This window comes from Saccoglossus kowalevskii, chromosome 2, assembly GCF_978046115.1.
Source record: "Saccoglossus kowalevskii chromosome 2, keSacKowa6.1, whole genome shotgun sequence".
NCBI lineage: Eukaryota > Metazoa > Hemichordata > Enteropneusta > Harrimaniidae > Saccoglossus > Saccoglossus kowalevskii.
The window spans coordinates 38391531-38404030 of NC_140642.1; the positions used below are offsets into that span (position 1 = coordinate 38391531).

General features: G+C 33.8%; 1 protein-coding gene across 1 annotated transcript; it reads left to right on the plus strand.

Annotated features, from left to right (window-relative positions):
- The first annotated feature begins 5291 nt into the window (after positions 1–5291).
- Positions 5292–11172, plus strand: LOC102808468 (uncharacterized). Its single transcript, XM_006821186.3, has 2 exons — positions 5292–6393; positions 8244–11172. The coding sequence occupies exons 1-2, from the start codon at positions 5593–5595 to the stop codon at positions 9324–9326; spliced, it is 1884 nt and encodes a 627-aa protein (XP_006821249.2). The 5' UTR covers positions 5292–5592; the 3' UTR covers positions 9327–11172.
- The last annotated feature ends 1328 nt before the right edge of the window (positions 11173–12500 follow it).

Below are 12500 nucleotides of genomic sequence, written 5' to 3' on the forward strand. Positions count from 1 at the left end.
ATGGTATTACCATACATAGAATGGTGTTAGCATACATGAAATTATATTAACATACATGAAATGGTATTAACATACATGAAATGGTATTAACATATTTAAAATTGTATTACCGTACATGAAATGGCATTAGCATACATAAAATGGTATTAACATACATAAAATGGTATTAGCATACATAGAATGGTATTAACATATTTAAAATTGTATTACCGTACATGAAATTGCATTAGCATACATAAAATGGTATTAACATACATAAAATGGTATTAGCATACTTAAAATGGTATTACCATACATAGAATGGTGTTAGCATACATGAAATTATATTAACATACATGAAATGGTATTAACATACATGAAATGGTATTAACATATTTAAAATGGTATTAGCATACATGAAATGGTATTAACTTACTTAAAATGGTATTAGCATACATGAAATGGTATTAACATAAATAAAATGGTATTAGCATATTTAAAATGGTATTAGCATACATGAAATGGTATTAACGTACTTAAAATGGTATTAACATACATAAAATGGTATTAGCATACATAAACTGGTATTAAAATACATGAAATAGTATTAGCACACATGAAATAGTATTAACATACATGAAATGGTATTAGCATACATAAAATGGTATTAGCATACATGAAATGGTATTAACATACATAAAATGGTATTAGCATACATAAAATGGTATTAGCATACATAAACTGATATTAACATACTTAAAATGGTATTAGCATACATAAAATGGTATAGCATACATGAAATGGTATTAGCATACATGAAATGGTATTAGCATACATGAAATGGTATTAACATATAGGAAATGGTATTAGCATACATAAACTGATATTAACATACTTAAAATGGTATTAGCATACATGAAATGGTATTAACATACATGAAATGGTATTAACATACATAAAATGGTATAGCATACATGAAATGGTGTTAGCATACATGAAATGGTATTAGCATACATAAACTGGTATTAACGTACATAAACTGGTATTAACATACATGAAATAGTATTAACGTACATAAAATGGTATTAACATACATGAAATGGTATTAGCATACATAAACTGGTATTAAAATGCATAAAATGGTGTTACCATACATAAAATGGTATTAGCATACATAAAATGGTATTAGCATACATGAAAAGGTATTAATTAACATACATGAAATGGTATTAACATACATAAAATGGTATTTACATACATAAACTGGTATAAACATGCATAAAATGGTATTAGCATACATGTAATGGTCTTAACATACTTCAAATGGTATTAGCATTCCATTCATAAAGTGATATTAACATACATGAAATTGTATTAACATACATGAAATGGTATTTACATACATGAAATGGTATTAGCATACATAAACAGGTATTAAAATAGCACTAACATAGGTATTAGCCTGAGACTATAACAATCTTCACGAAGCTCCGAACCTATTGTATTTTTTAAAGATCTATTATAAAATCAGAAGATTATTTAGATTATTTAGAATTGCATTATATAACATTTATTTTACATAGACGTGGGAAGCATAATATAATAATTACACCTGTACATGATAATACTGCAGCGCACTGAAAGATACATATATGGAAGAAGAGTTTCATTTTGTTCTTTTGTTCATGTGTGTGCTAAATACCACGATTGTGTTCACCTACCTGTCTCATGCGAAGTTTATTTTATTTATCATGAATTGAAAAGAAAAGCATACTTTGTAACAACCTAATTTGTGTTTTCCTCTCTTCACAAAATTCCATTCTTAAGGTCTGTGAAGAAAAACGAACAATAATGTATTTATTTGTGCATAAGTTACCTGAGCCATGTAACGTTATTGACTTGACTCATAATGTTGTTACGAACTTTCAAGTAATTATAATATAATTTATTAATTCTCCAATTTTCAGTAGAAATTTCTCTCCCATGAATTTACATTCATTTAGTGTGATGTGTTTTGACGGTATTCCTTACCCCCTCATTAGAGCATACCGTTGACTACGTGCCAAGAACTATTTGCACAAGACAACTTGTGTAAATTTATCATGTAATATATCCACCGTCAGTTGACGTGCAAGTGGTAATAATGTAAATGCAAACTAATTTGCCAATATTTACTATATGCTATCGCCTCACAGTGTTTTTTTCATGTTGGACCACAGTATTACCACTTTAAGCCAGCTGACTATGTACATATCAGCACAAAGAAAACCGAAGCAGATTATATTGTCGCAGCATTTTCAAATACGTAAATTTTCGATTATGATATTGCTGAAAACTGAACTGCCCAATTGACTTTTTTGCGATTGTACTGTAACTAACCGAAGGACAGGGTGGTATTTTGTCGCCCTATCTTTTACTTTTTATGCTGACTTTAGGCGCCCTCAACGATGTCGGAATCGGGAGTATTTATCATCACCGGTGTAATATTAGCCGTGTTTCGCATGTATATTTAGACGGGGTTAAAGTTCAATTTGTCAATAAACATATTTAGAAGTAGTGATTACTCAGCTGGTTATTATAATTGCAATATTAGATGTCATATGAAATCTGTATATGCTAGAGCAAACATTCTGCTGCACATTTTCTGAGTTGCCACCTGGGATTGTTGTATTTCTGTCGATTAACTCTTTTAAAATTCCTTTGTTAAATATGTATTTCTCCTATGTATGGTTTTAATTTTAAAAAAAATAAAAATAGTATAATATAATAATGCATTCTGTATTTAGATTGGTCTTGGTCGGAGCATGAGAATATCCCAAACTCTTATATTGAAAGACGTCTTGACATCTGGGTGTATATTACGGACATTGAAGGCTGAATTTCACCTTATATTAAACAGGACAGTTACTATTTTAATGTAGCAATATTGTCTGTTGACATAATAAAAATAATATTTCATACTTATCCTGTATTGAAACTTGAAGATTAGTTAATATATTTGTATTCAGAATTGGGTATTTAACTTGCTTTCTCATTTGTTTGCATATACTACATTGTTATCATAGATCACCTTGGAAAATCGAAGAAAGTAATATATCAGCTCTACGTAAGTCGAAGGATCTAAGATCGAACTTGCCAAAAGAGCCTGAATACTGATATATCTGCAACTAAACCTTAAGTCTCGTCTTATGTGTGTTTGAATCTTTAATAGCACCTAGAAAGTAGTATTATGTTTAATCCTGATAATGACACCTTCAATACGCCAAAAGTACTAGTTTTATTTGTCTGTATGACATCGGAGATCACAAGGTATATATTTAGTGTCCTTGACAGTGTCGGTAAACTTATATCCAATTAAGTAATATCTATCAGTCAGTTTAAATTCAATATCATTTTGTCTCAAATTCTCTGTATATTGTTCGAGATAGGAGTTAGCATATGGCTTTAAAAACGTTCTTGATTCAACTCATAACTCAACATTTGTTTTGTTTTTTGTTTCCACCGAATATAGCTCACAGACGTGGGACCCCCTCCCCTTGCGGAATTGACCCGAAGTAGAAATCCTGACCGTCACATAACGGCGTTAACTCGAACTCTGCTCAGACGCGTTCATAACTTACATGTTGCCAGTCGACTTACGGTACCAAACTACCTCCAAAACAAAGATGTGTCTGCAGACATGCTGCTATAATGTCAAATTACCGTGGTGACAATAATAATATGACAATAGTAACGAAACAAAATGTTGAAATAATGATCATAATGTCTGTGAAATAGTGTGACAATAATGACTAAATATTCAAATAATGTGACAATAATGAACCAAATAATGAGCAAATGGTGTATAATGATGAAATGATAATAACATTAGTAAGCAGATAATAAAGCCAAAATAATGATTAAATAATGTAATACCAGCAATTAATATGAAAATAATAGGAAAGCAATGGATGCAGGTATTTATATCAGTGATCACACCCCATACTATCTTAATGTAATACGTATTTCTCATTCAGTGTACAGTACTTACTATCCCTTCCCATGATGCATTTTGGCATTGCACACTATGAAAACAACGTAATAAAACATTCAGGAATATTCTTTTTGAGAATGAATGTTTTGAATGTTTTCTTCAATAACAATCATGTAAATGACATCGACATAAAATGACATTCAAATCGACAGAAGGCAATTTCAACGGCAGCAAAACCACGTCACGTGACGTGGGAACATGAATTTAACAGGGTAAAATATATTTTTGTTGATTTACAAAATCCAAGATGGTCGCCAAACCGCGAGAATAATAACACATCTGAAAATTTCACTTTAAATAGATTCTTCTAAAGACGCTGTGTACCAAATACCACGTCAAATGTACCAGAGCGTATGAGCTACTTAAAGCTTGAATGTTATTTCTTGAAAATTAAAAATGACGGCCAAGGTCACATGGCCACAAAAGTTCGTTTTATAACTATTACTTCACAAATGCCTTATACGTTCTGAACCCCCAAAATGGTGCAATTCAGCACTTCCGGGTTTTACAAAATCCAAGATGGCGGCCGACACGCGAATAATCAAACATTTCAATCACTTTGTAGAGTGGAAGTAGATTGTACACCACAATTGTCATAATTGTAAAAAGTCGTTTGAAAAAAATACGGAATATAATAATAAGAAGAAACAAAGCATAACAATAGACTTTCAATTCTGACAGGCCTTGAAAGCCTAAAAAATAAAGTGAAAACAAAATCGTTCTGGACACATGTGTATGTGAAAATAGGCGCCCCATGATTTCAATGTATTTCAAAAAATGTTCACTGTTTACGACAGTGATTGTTTATCTTTGGTGAGCAAAATGTTGCTGACTTGCAAAACTGCGTCTTTAATATTCAAATAAATGGAAAACACTTACAACAACATATTATTTATCGGTGATATCAAAACATATTTTCTAATATTGATATATACAGCAGACCATATGCCTTACATTGGTAAAAAACAAAATCATAGTAGGTGGCTAAAAACGTGTCAAAATGCGTATGTAGTACGTCATTGGTAAATAGGCTGTTTACTGCATTGTCCGCCCACAAACCGTTCGTTGCCTTGGTAATACACCACATGCCGTATTGACAGATTCGTGAAATATTACCGACTGGTTCCGTTTTACGGATACACGGAGTTCTCGATTTTGACCTAATCACAACGTGGCATTTATTTGAATCGAACTATAGTTATGGGTAATATTAGATGGTTCCGTTTTTGTCACACAGTAGAACAACCAGCACGAGTCATGTCTATATTTAACTACGATATACTTTTAATTACGACATAACCGCTACGCCAATGAAAACGTTGTAAACGAGGGGATCACTATCACCCACAATGCACCACATTTCATTCATATTGAATTCCATTGTATTAATTTTACTCATATGACATCAGCGTGGATGGACAGCATATGTTTACACAGGGGTTTTGTGAAATTATAGTGAAGGTGAAAACAAGACTGGTGATATCAATCGAATGTTGGTGAAAACGATCTTATGACCGAATATTTTGAATTGAAACGAACGACGGACTGGGCGATGCAAGCGCCACGTCGTCATATAAGCTATGCTGCTGGACTCCAACTATACATACACTGTCTATGATGATGAAATACCATCGGCAGTTGAACGGCTTCCCTGTGAGCTATGGGCTGCAATATTCTCCTATTTTCACCCTGTGGACGATAAGTTACCGCGATTGGCACTAGTGTGTAGAAAATGGCGATTGGTGCTGTATAAATCGTCTGAACTGTGGCGGCACCTCAATATCATTCATACCAACTACAGCTCGCTCCAATACCGGCTTATAAACCACATATTTAACGTATACGGACACCATATTGAGCATCTGGTATGGTCAAATGGGTCGCGGGTTTATGAGTCGTCGCTCCATGCTATTTCTAATTTGTCCAATCTCAAAGTTATTCGTTTGCCGATTTTATGGAATAAATCCGTGATTGAATGCCTGGCACCACTGAAACGTCTTAAGGTCATTTACATAAATGGTGGATTTGAGCTGCAGGACTCAGATCTCCTTCTAATACTTGCATATTTTCGTGATGTGCGCCGTATTACTTTACACGGTTGCTGGGGACTCACCAGCCAAGGAGTAGAAACATTTCTCAACCGACTCGACCCGACTACAGAGGTGAAGCTCAAACTGAACACCGGTCTACCACTCAGGGATTATCGCAGCGATAGGGCGATGCTAGAAGGCGGGGCCTTAGCGAGATCTTTAGCGGATTGTGATAAAGATAATTTCATCACTGTTATATCTTTTCACTTCGTCCCAATTGAGCTGGAAACGTTGTGGAGCATAGTCAACTCGCTGCCAAGGTTACGGAAATTATCAGTCAGCAATTGCGAGGTAAGTACGTATAGATGTGTGCTATCCTACTTACACGTGACCTGGTAGAAAATGTTACTAATAGTATACCCCAACTAGTGGTCTGATATGTTGACAATACAAAGTTTTCATTACGTCTGTAAACATTTTGAGAAATGCATTAAATGGTGACCAGTTTAGCTTCACAAAATCTATCCTTAATTAACAATGTACGTATAAGCAGTATAAATGGAAACCATTTTCAATTTAGAGATTATCCGACTAGACAACAACCTGTTGTTCATCTGCAGACCACGTGACCCATGTACTGATTATGATCGCTTGTATACTGACGTCATGGTGTATTGACGTCATTGACGTATTATTTTAACAACAGTAGAGATGTTCAGGGAGTTATGTGCACCGATATCCAGCTAACAGCTGGCTCTCAACTGACGTGGCAGATTTCATGATAATCCGTCAATATGGCTGAAGGACATTGAGGTTAATACATTTATAATGTAGCAAAAAAGGGAAAACCGGTAACAAATTAAAAATGTTTGTTTTGTTATGCTTTCGTGCAATGGCGTGAGACTGTTATATGATGTGTCGGGGTAAATTAAACTATTCTACTAACCGACCAATCAATTATATATTTTCATGGAAATATTTTTTCACGCTAACAATCTTGAATAGAAATTATTCATCGTAGTCTTATATTACCAGCCGTATACAAGCTGGAAGGGAAAGGAATCGCTTTCAAAATCGTTCCCATATGGTAACCATGGAGACTGTAAATGTTATACTGCGTTGAGAAACGACGTTACTAATAATGTAATTTTCCGATTATTTAACATAAAATTAGTATTGAAATGTATTGAAATATGCCAAATACTAAACAGATAAACATGTAAAACACTATGTTGGGTAAATATTAATCAGAGCCAACCTTTCTCTATGACGGAGAAAATTGTCACACCTGATGAATTAAATATCTAACACATTTCATATATTTTAGAATGACATCGTATTTCCGGTGTGACTCATGTACTAAATTAGGACAACTGTGCTTACGAAATAGTATACCGTTTGTTCCCTTGCAATGCATCGATTTCACGTGTCTGTGTGCAATATTTATTATTTCGATTCGCTTCGTAAACATCGTCACTATGGACAGGTCTTTGGTAAACATATAAATAATGAACAATCGAATATTACTGAACTCACCCAAATTACGTGTGTACATTTCCTTATTAAATCGGTGCATTCAACGTTAAACGCGCCAGCTTCCGAAACTTCCGAGATTTATATAATATTGAATTCCGTTAACATGACTGTGTGAACTGTGAACTTTGGTCTATTTTAAGCCAAATTTAACAGGCACAATTACCTATATGTAAATCCCGGTAAGATTTTTTTTACTAATTTTGATATTTGTTATATCATTTTATGCGAGTGAAACATTGCCCAGGTTGTCGCTGCGATACGTCGTTCCCGAGTCAATGTAAAGCTTCTTACGTGACTGTACCGAATTGTCTACTCACCCATATCACCTAACAATCAGACCAATTAGAAAACAGCTTGTTTATAGGCATCTTTTTTTGACGTATCAAAATCTGCGTTGTATATATGCTTTGACTCCATTGTAGTTCCTAGATGTTGGCATCGTTGAATGCAATATCGTTTGTGTTTTCTAGTTTGTTAAATAACAGCACGTGGTTCTCATTTTGCATATGGAAATGCAGTTCACTAACTCCACACAAATTGTCATTCGGTGTTATGAATATTCATTCTATGCACACGTATTTGGATATCTCCACCGATTATACGATGGGGAAATTGGAACCTCTGACTAATAGTTTTATACGATTTTTATTTTATTTTTCATTCAGGGCTTGTACGGTATTCGACTAAGATCTGAATCCCTTCAGAAAGTTTATTTGCTACACCTATGGTCGGCTTTGTTTGTCAGTATCCATGCTCCAAACTTGCGCTCTCTGAAGATAGACGAGGGGCTAGAATCCATGGAACACCTAGAAATAGAATCTAAGAAACTACGTGACGTGTATATTGACGGAAGCGGCATTCTTCGTACAGTACACATCAAAAGCAATAAGTTGAAAAATATGGAGATTTTCAACTGCCCCCTTTTAGATTCACGAAGTCTGGTCCACAGTTTGTCAGAGTGTCCGACGCTATGCACTCTTCGTATTGGTGATGTTGGAGTCGATGATATGTCGTTGGATGAATCATTCTGTTCCGGGCTCCAGACAATGTGCTTGCTAGAAGATTACTCCAGTAAAACTCTGCGAGTGCGATGCCGGGGTCTGCGAGCTATGACGACTCAAGACGAATGCGAAATCCAAACTTTAAACGATGTTCTCATTATGGCTGAGAAATTAAAGAAGATTTCATTAGTTGGTGTCCCTAATCTCAGGAATTTGATAATACAATGCGAATCATTGGATAAAGTTGAACTGAACGTGTGTAGTGACAACCAAGTGTGCCTTGAGACATGTATTATCCAAGCAATCCACCACGTGGGTTTTCTTCGTTTCTTCGACTGCGTTGTTAGGACTCTCATTCTTAGCACGCCCTCAGCCGGTGTGGTCGTCCTGTACCGCTGCCAAATTGGCGATTACGTGCTAGAGATGGCGTTGAATGGCTGCCCCAACATAACACACCTCAATTTAGAGAGATGTTCGACTTTAACGAAGATACGCATTCCTATGGCAGCTACGTTAATGCGATACATAAATTTGTTTGGCTGCCACAATATGTTACGTGTTGAAATCGATTGTCACGAATTATTAGCAATCAATCTCGGTGACTGCCCAAGTGTTAGACTTTATCTCAACGACGTCGAACGAAATCTTGCCATATCATCACTGAATGCACTCGAATTTCCCCACATTGTGCTCCCAGACCAAATGGTGCGATGGAACCATCAACTTACACCACAACTTTGTTCTTAACTTTAATGAGATGCAAATAACCTTTCTCACAATGTGCCTTAATGGATTCAAGTCTGATATTCGTACAGAACTCCTGTCCTGAATCATTCCAGGTGTACTAAATTGAAACTTGATGAGAAGCACAGTTCCAAAGTTGGTAGGACGAATACTGGCCATGTTCGATGTGCCATACATCTTAGTGCAAGATTGTTAGGATGTACTTCTATTAACAAACACCATATATATTACTATAATAACATATTTATTATTTCATAGTAGATAACAGATATGGTAATATACTAGATAAATAGTTGAATGTCCATCTACAGTACAGCAATGATATTCTAAAATGTGATATATGATTTAAGACTACATTAGTATAATTAGCCAAACATTAGCGTCCGGTTTAATTATTTTGGACAGGTATATGCCCACCAATCGGTGAATGCCGAAACACGATAATCATTGAAAGTATGCAAATTATATGGTTAATTATCAAAACCAGAAATCTCACGATTTACATTTTTTCCCCAATTTTCTGCTTTCTTTGATATTGATACGTGTCAAATTCATTTACATATTTACCCGGATGTAACGTTACAGATTAGAATGAATTATTTCAAATGCGCTTATTATTATTATCTGTAGAGTTACTGATAATTGTCATTAATCGATTGATACAAGTTGTGCAATATGATATACTAATTTCATGCCATTTGGCCAATTATCGGTTCGATACTTAGCTGTTAGTCGTATAGACAAATCATTTAACATTTTAATTTATTATAATATTCATTATCAATTCTCATTGGTATTGTTACTACCATTCTGTTCAGTTAGGTAACACTAAATGTTCTCGCGACGCTCTAATTCCAGGTTGAATATATGTTAGATCTGAACTATGCTGTACATAGTACGGCAATCGCTGCTGGCACGCGTTTCACAATCCCACATTACTAAAAAAACACCGACTTAATATATATTCCCATACCTGTTTCATTAGTTCGTAATTAAGAACCGGCGATAGAACGTTGCTATGCGACGGAAACTCATGTATCAACTAGACGATGATTAAGTATCTAATAGTGTATTTAACATGTAGCAATATATAAATATATATATATATATATATATATATACAAGTACGCTGAAAATTAGACTAAAACAACAGAGATATTTTACTAATTATGTCATTTACTCATAATTTAACAGTTAACAGAGCAATGGTGCTTAGAACGCATTTATGTACTCAATAATTCCAATGTCTATATATTGAAATGCTCATTGTCATCTGGTTATGATACATTGTGTTTCACGCCACCTAATCGTACACTGTCACGATCCTCTCGTGGAATCTCGCGTGACAACTGTACATCATTTCCAAGAGACATTTAGTTCGAAATGCTGAGTTCGTTATATACCACACTGTACTTCCAACGATCTGTGGCCATTATTATTGCACTTGTATCTTAATAAATGGGACCAATTACATTTGCATATATAATATATAAATCATATATTTTTTAAGCGAAAGCTATTTTTATATTTAAAAAGCATTGAACCATGTATTGCATATAACGGTTGATTGAGACGCGAATGGCATTTTCTTACATTATTTGGAGAACTGGTATTATTTAAAAGATATGAACCTAATATAATGGTAGGAGTAGTAAAAATGGAATTTAGGTATTTTATGATTGAGTATTATGTTAAAATATTGTTAACCTAAGATAATTCGTTATAAACCCAAACCTTAACTTTGAGTTGATGGCGCTTGTTTAGTTGGGAGACTGAGTTTGGTATGACAATGGGATTGTACTTGGATATTAGGAAAATAAAATACTCTGCATAAAAATGGTCAATATGATATGATAGTGCGTGTGTGATTACTAATTGATGTGTTATGTTTGCATATTTCAATTGTGTTTATATATGTTTGTATATTCCCATTATGTTTATATATATTTGCATATTCCAATTGTGTTTATATATGTTCGCATATTCTCACTATGTTTATATATGTTTGCATACTCCCATTGTGTTTATATATGTTAGCATACTCCCATTATGTTTATATATATTCGCATATGCCCATTGTGTTTATATATGTTTGCATAATCCCATTATGTTTATATATATTTGCATATTCCCATTGTGTTTATATATGGTAACGTGTATTACCCGTGTTTATATATGGTAACGTGTATTACCCATGTTTATATATGTTTGTATACTCCCATTGTGTCTATATATTGTAACGTGTATTACCCATGTTAATATATGTTTGTATACTCCCATTGTGTTTATATATGGTAACGTGTATTACCCATGTTTATATATGTTTGTATACTCCCATTGTGTTTATATATGGTAACGTGTATTACCCATGTTTACATATTGTAACGTGTATTACCCATGCTTATATATAGCAACGTGTATTACCATGTTTATATATGGTAACGTGTATTACCCATGTCGTTATATGGTAACGTGTATTACCCATGTTTATATATGGTAACGTGCATTACCCATGTTTATATATGGTAACGTGTATTACCCATGTTTATATATGGTAACGTGTATTACCCATGTTTATATATGGCAACGTGTATTACCCATGTTTATATATGGTAACGTGTATTACCAATGTTTATATATGGTAACGTGTATTACCCATGTTTATATATGGTAACGTGTATTACCCATGTTTATATATGGTAACATGTATTACCCATGTTTATATATGGTAACGTGTATTACCATGATTATATATGGTAACGTGTATTACCCATGTTTATATATGGTATCGTGTATTACCCATGTTTATATATGGTAACGTGTATTGCCCATGTTTATATATGGTAACTTGTATTACCCATGTTTATATATTGTAACGTGTATTACCCATGTTTATATATGGTAACGTGTATTACCCCTGTTTATATATGGTAATGTGTATTACCCATGTTTATATATTGTAACGTGTATTACCCATCTTTATATATGGTAACGTGTATTACCCATCTTTATATATGGTAACGTGTATTACCCATTTTTTTATATATGGTAACGTGTATTATCCATGTTTATATATGGTAACGTGTATTACCCATGTTTATATATGGTAACGTGTATTACCCATGTTTATATATGGTAACGTGTATTACCATGATTATATATGGTAACGTGTATTAC

What these genes read in the sequence shown, in the direction of transcription:
- LOC102808468 (XM_006821186.3), top strand. Translation starts at nt 5,593, where the DNA reads ATGCTGCTGGACTCCAACTATACATACACTGTCTATGATGATGAAATA. An exon ending in TATCAGTCAGCAATTGCGAG is followed by an intron (nt 6,394 to 8,243) that starts GTAAGTACGTAT and finishes TTTTTCATTCAG; the next exon opens with GGCTTGTACGGTATTCGACT.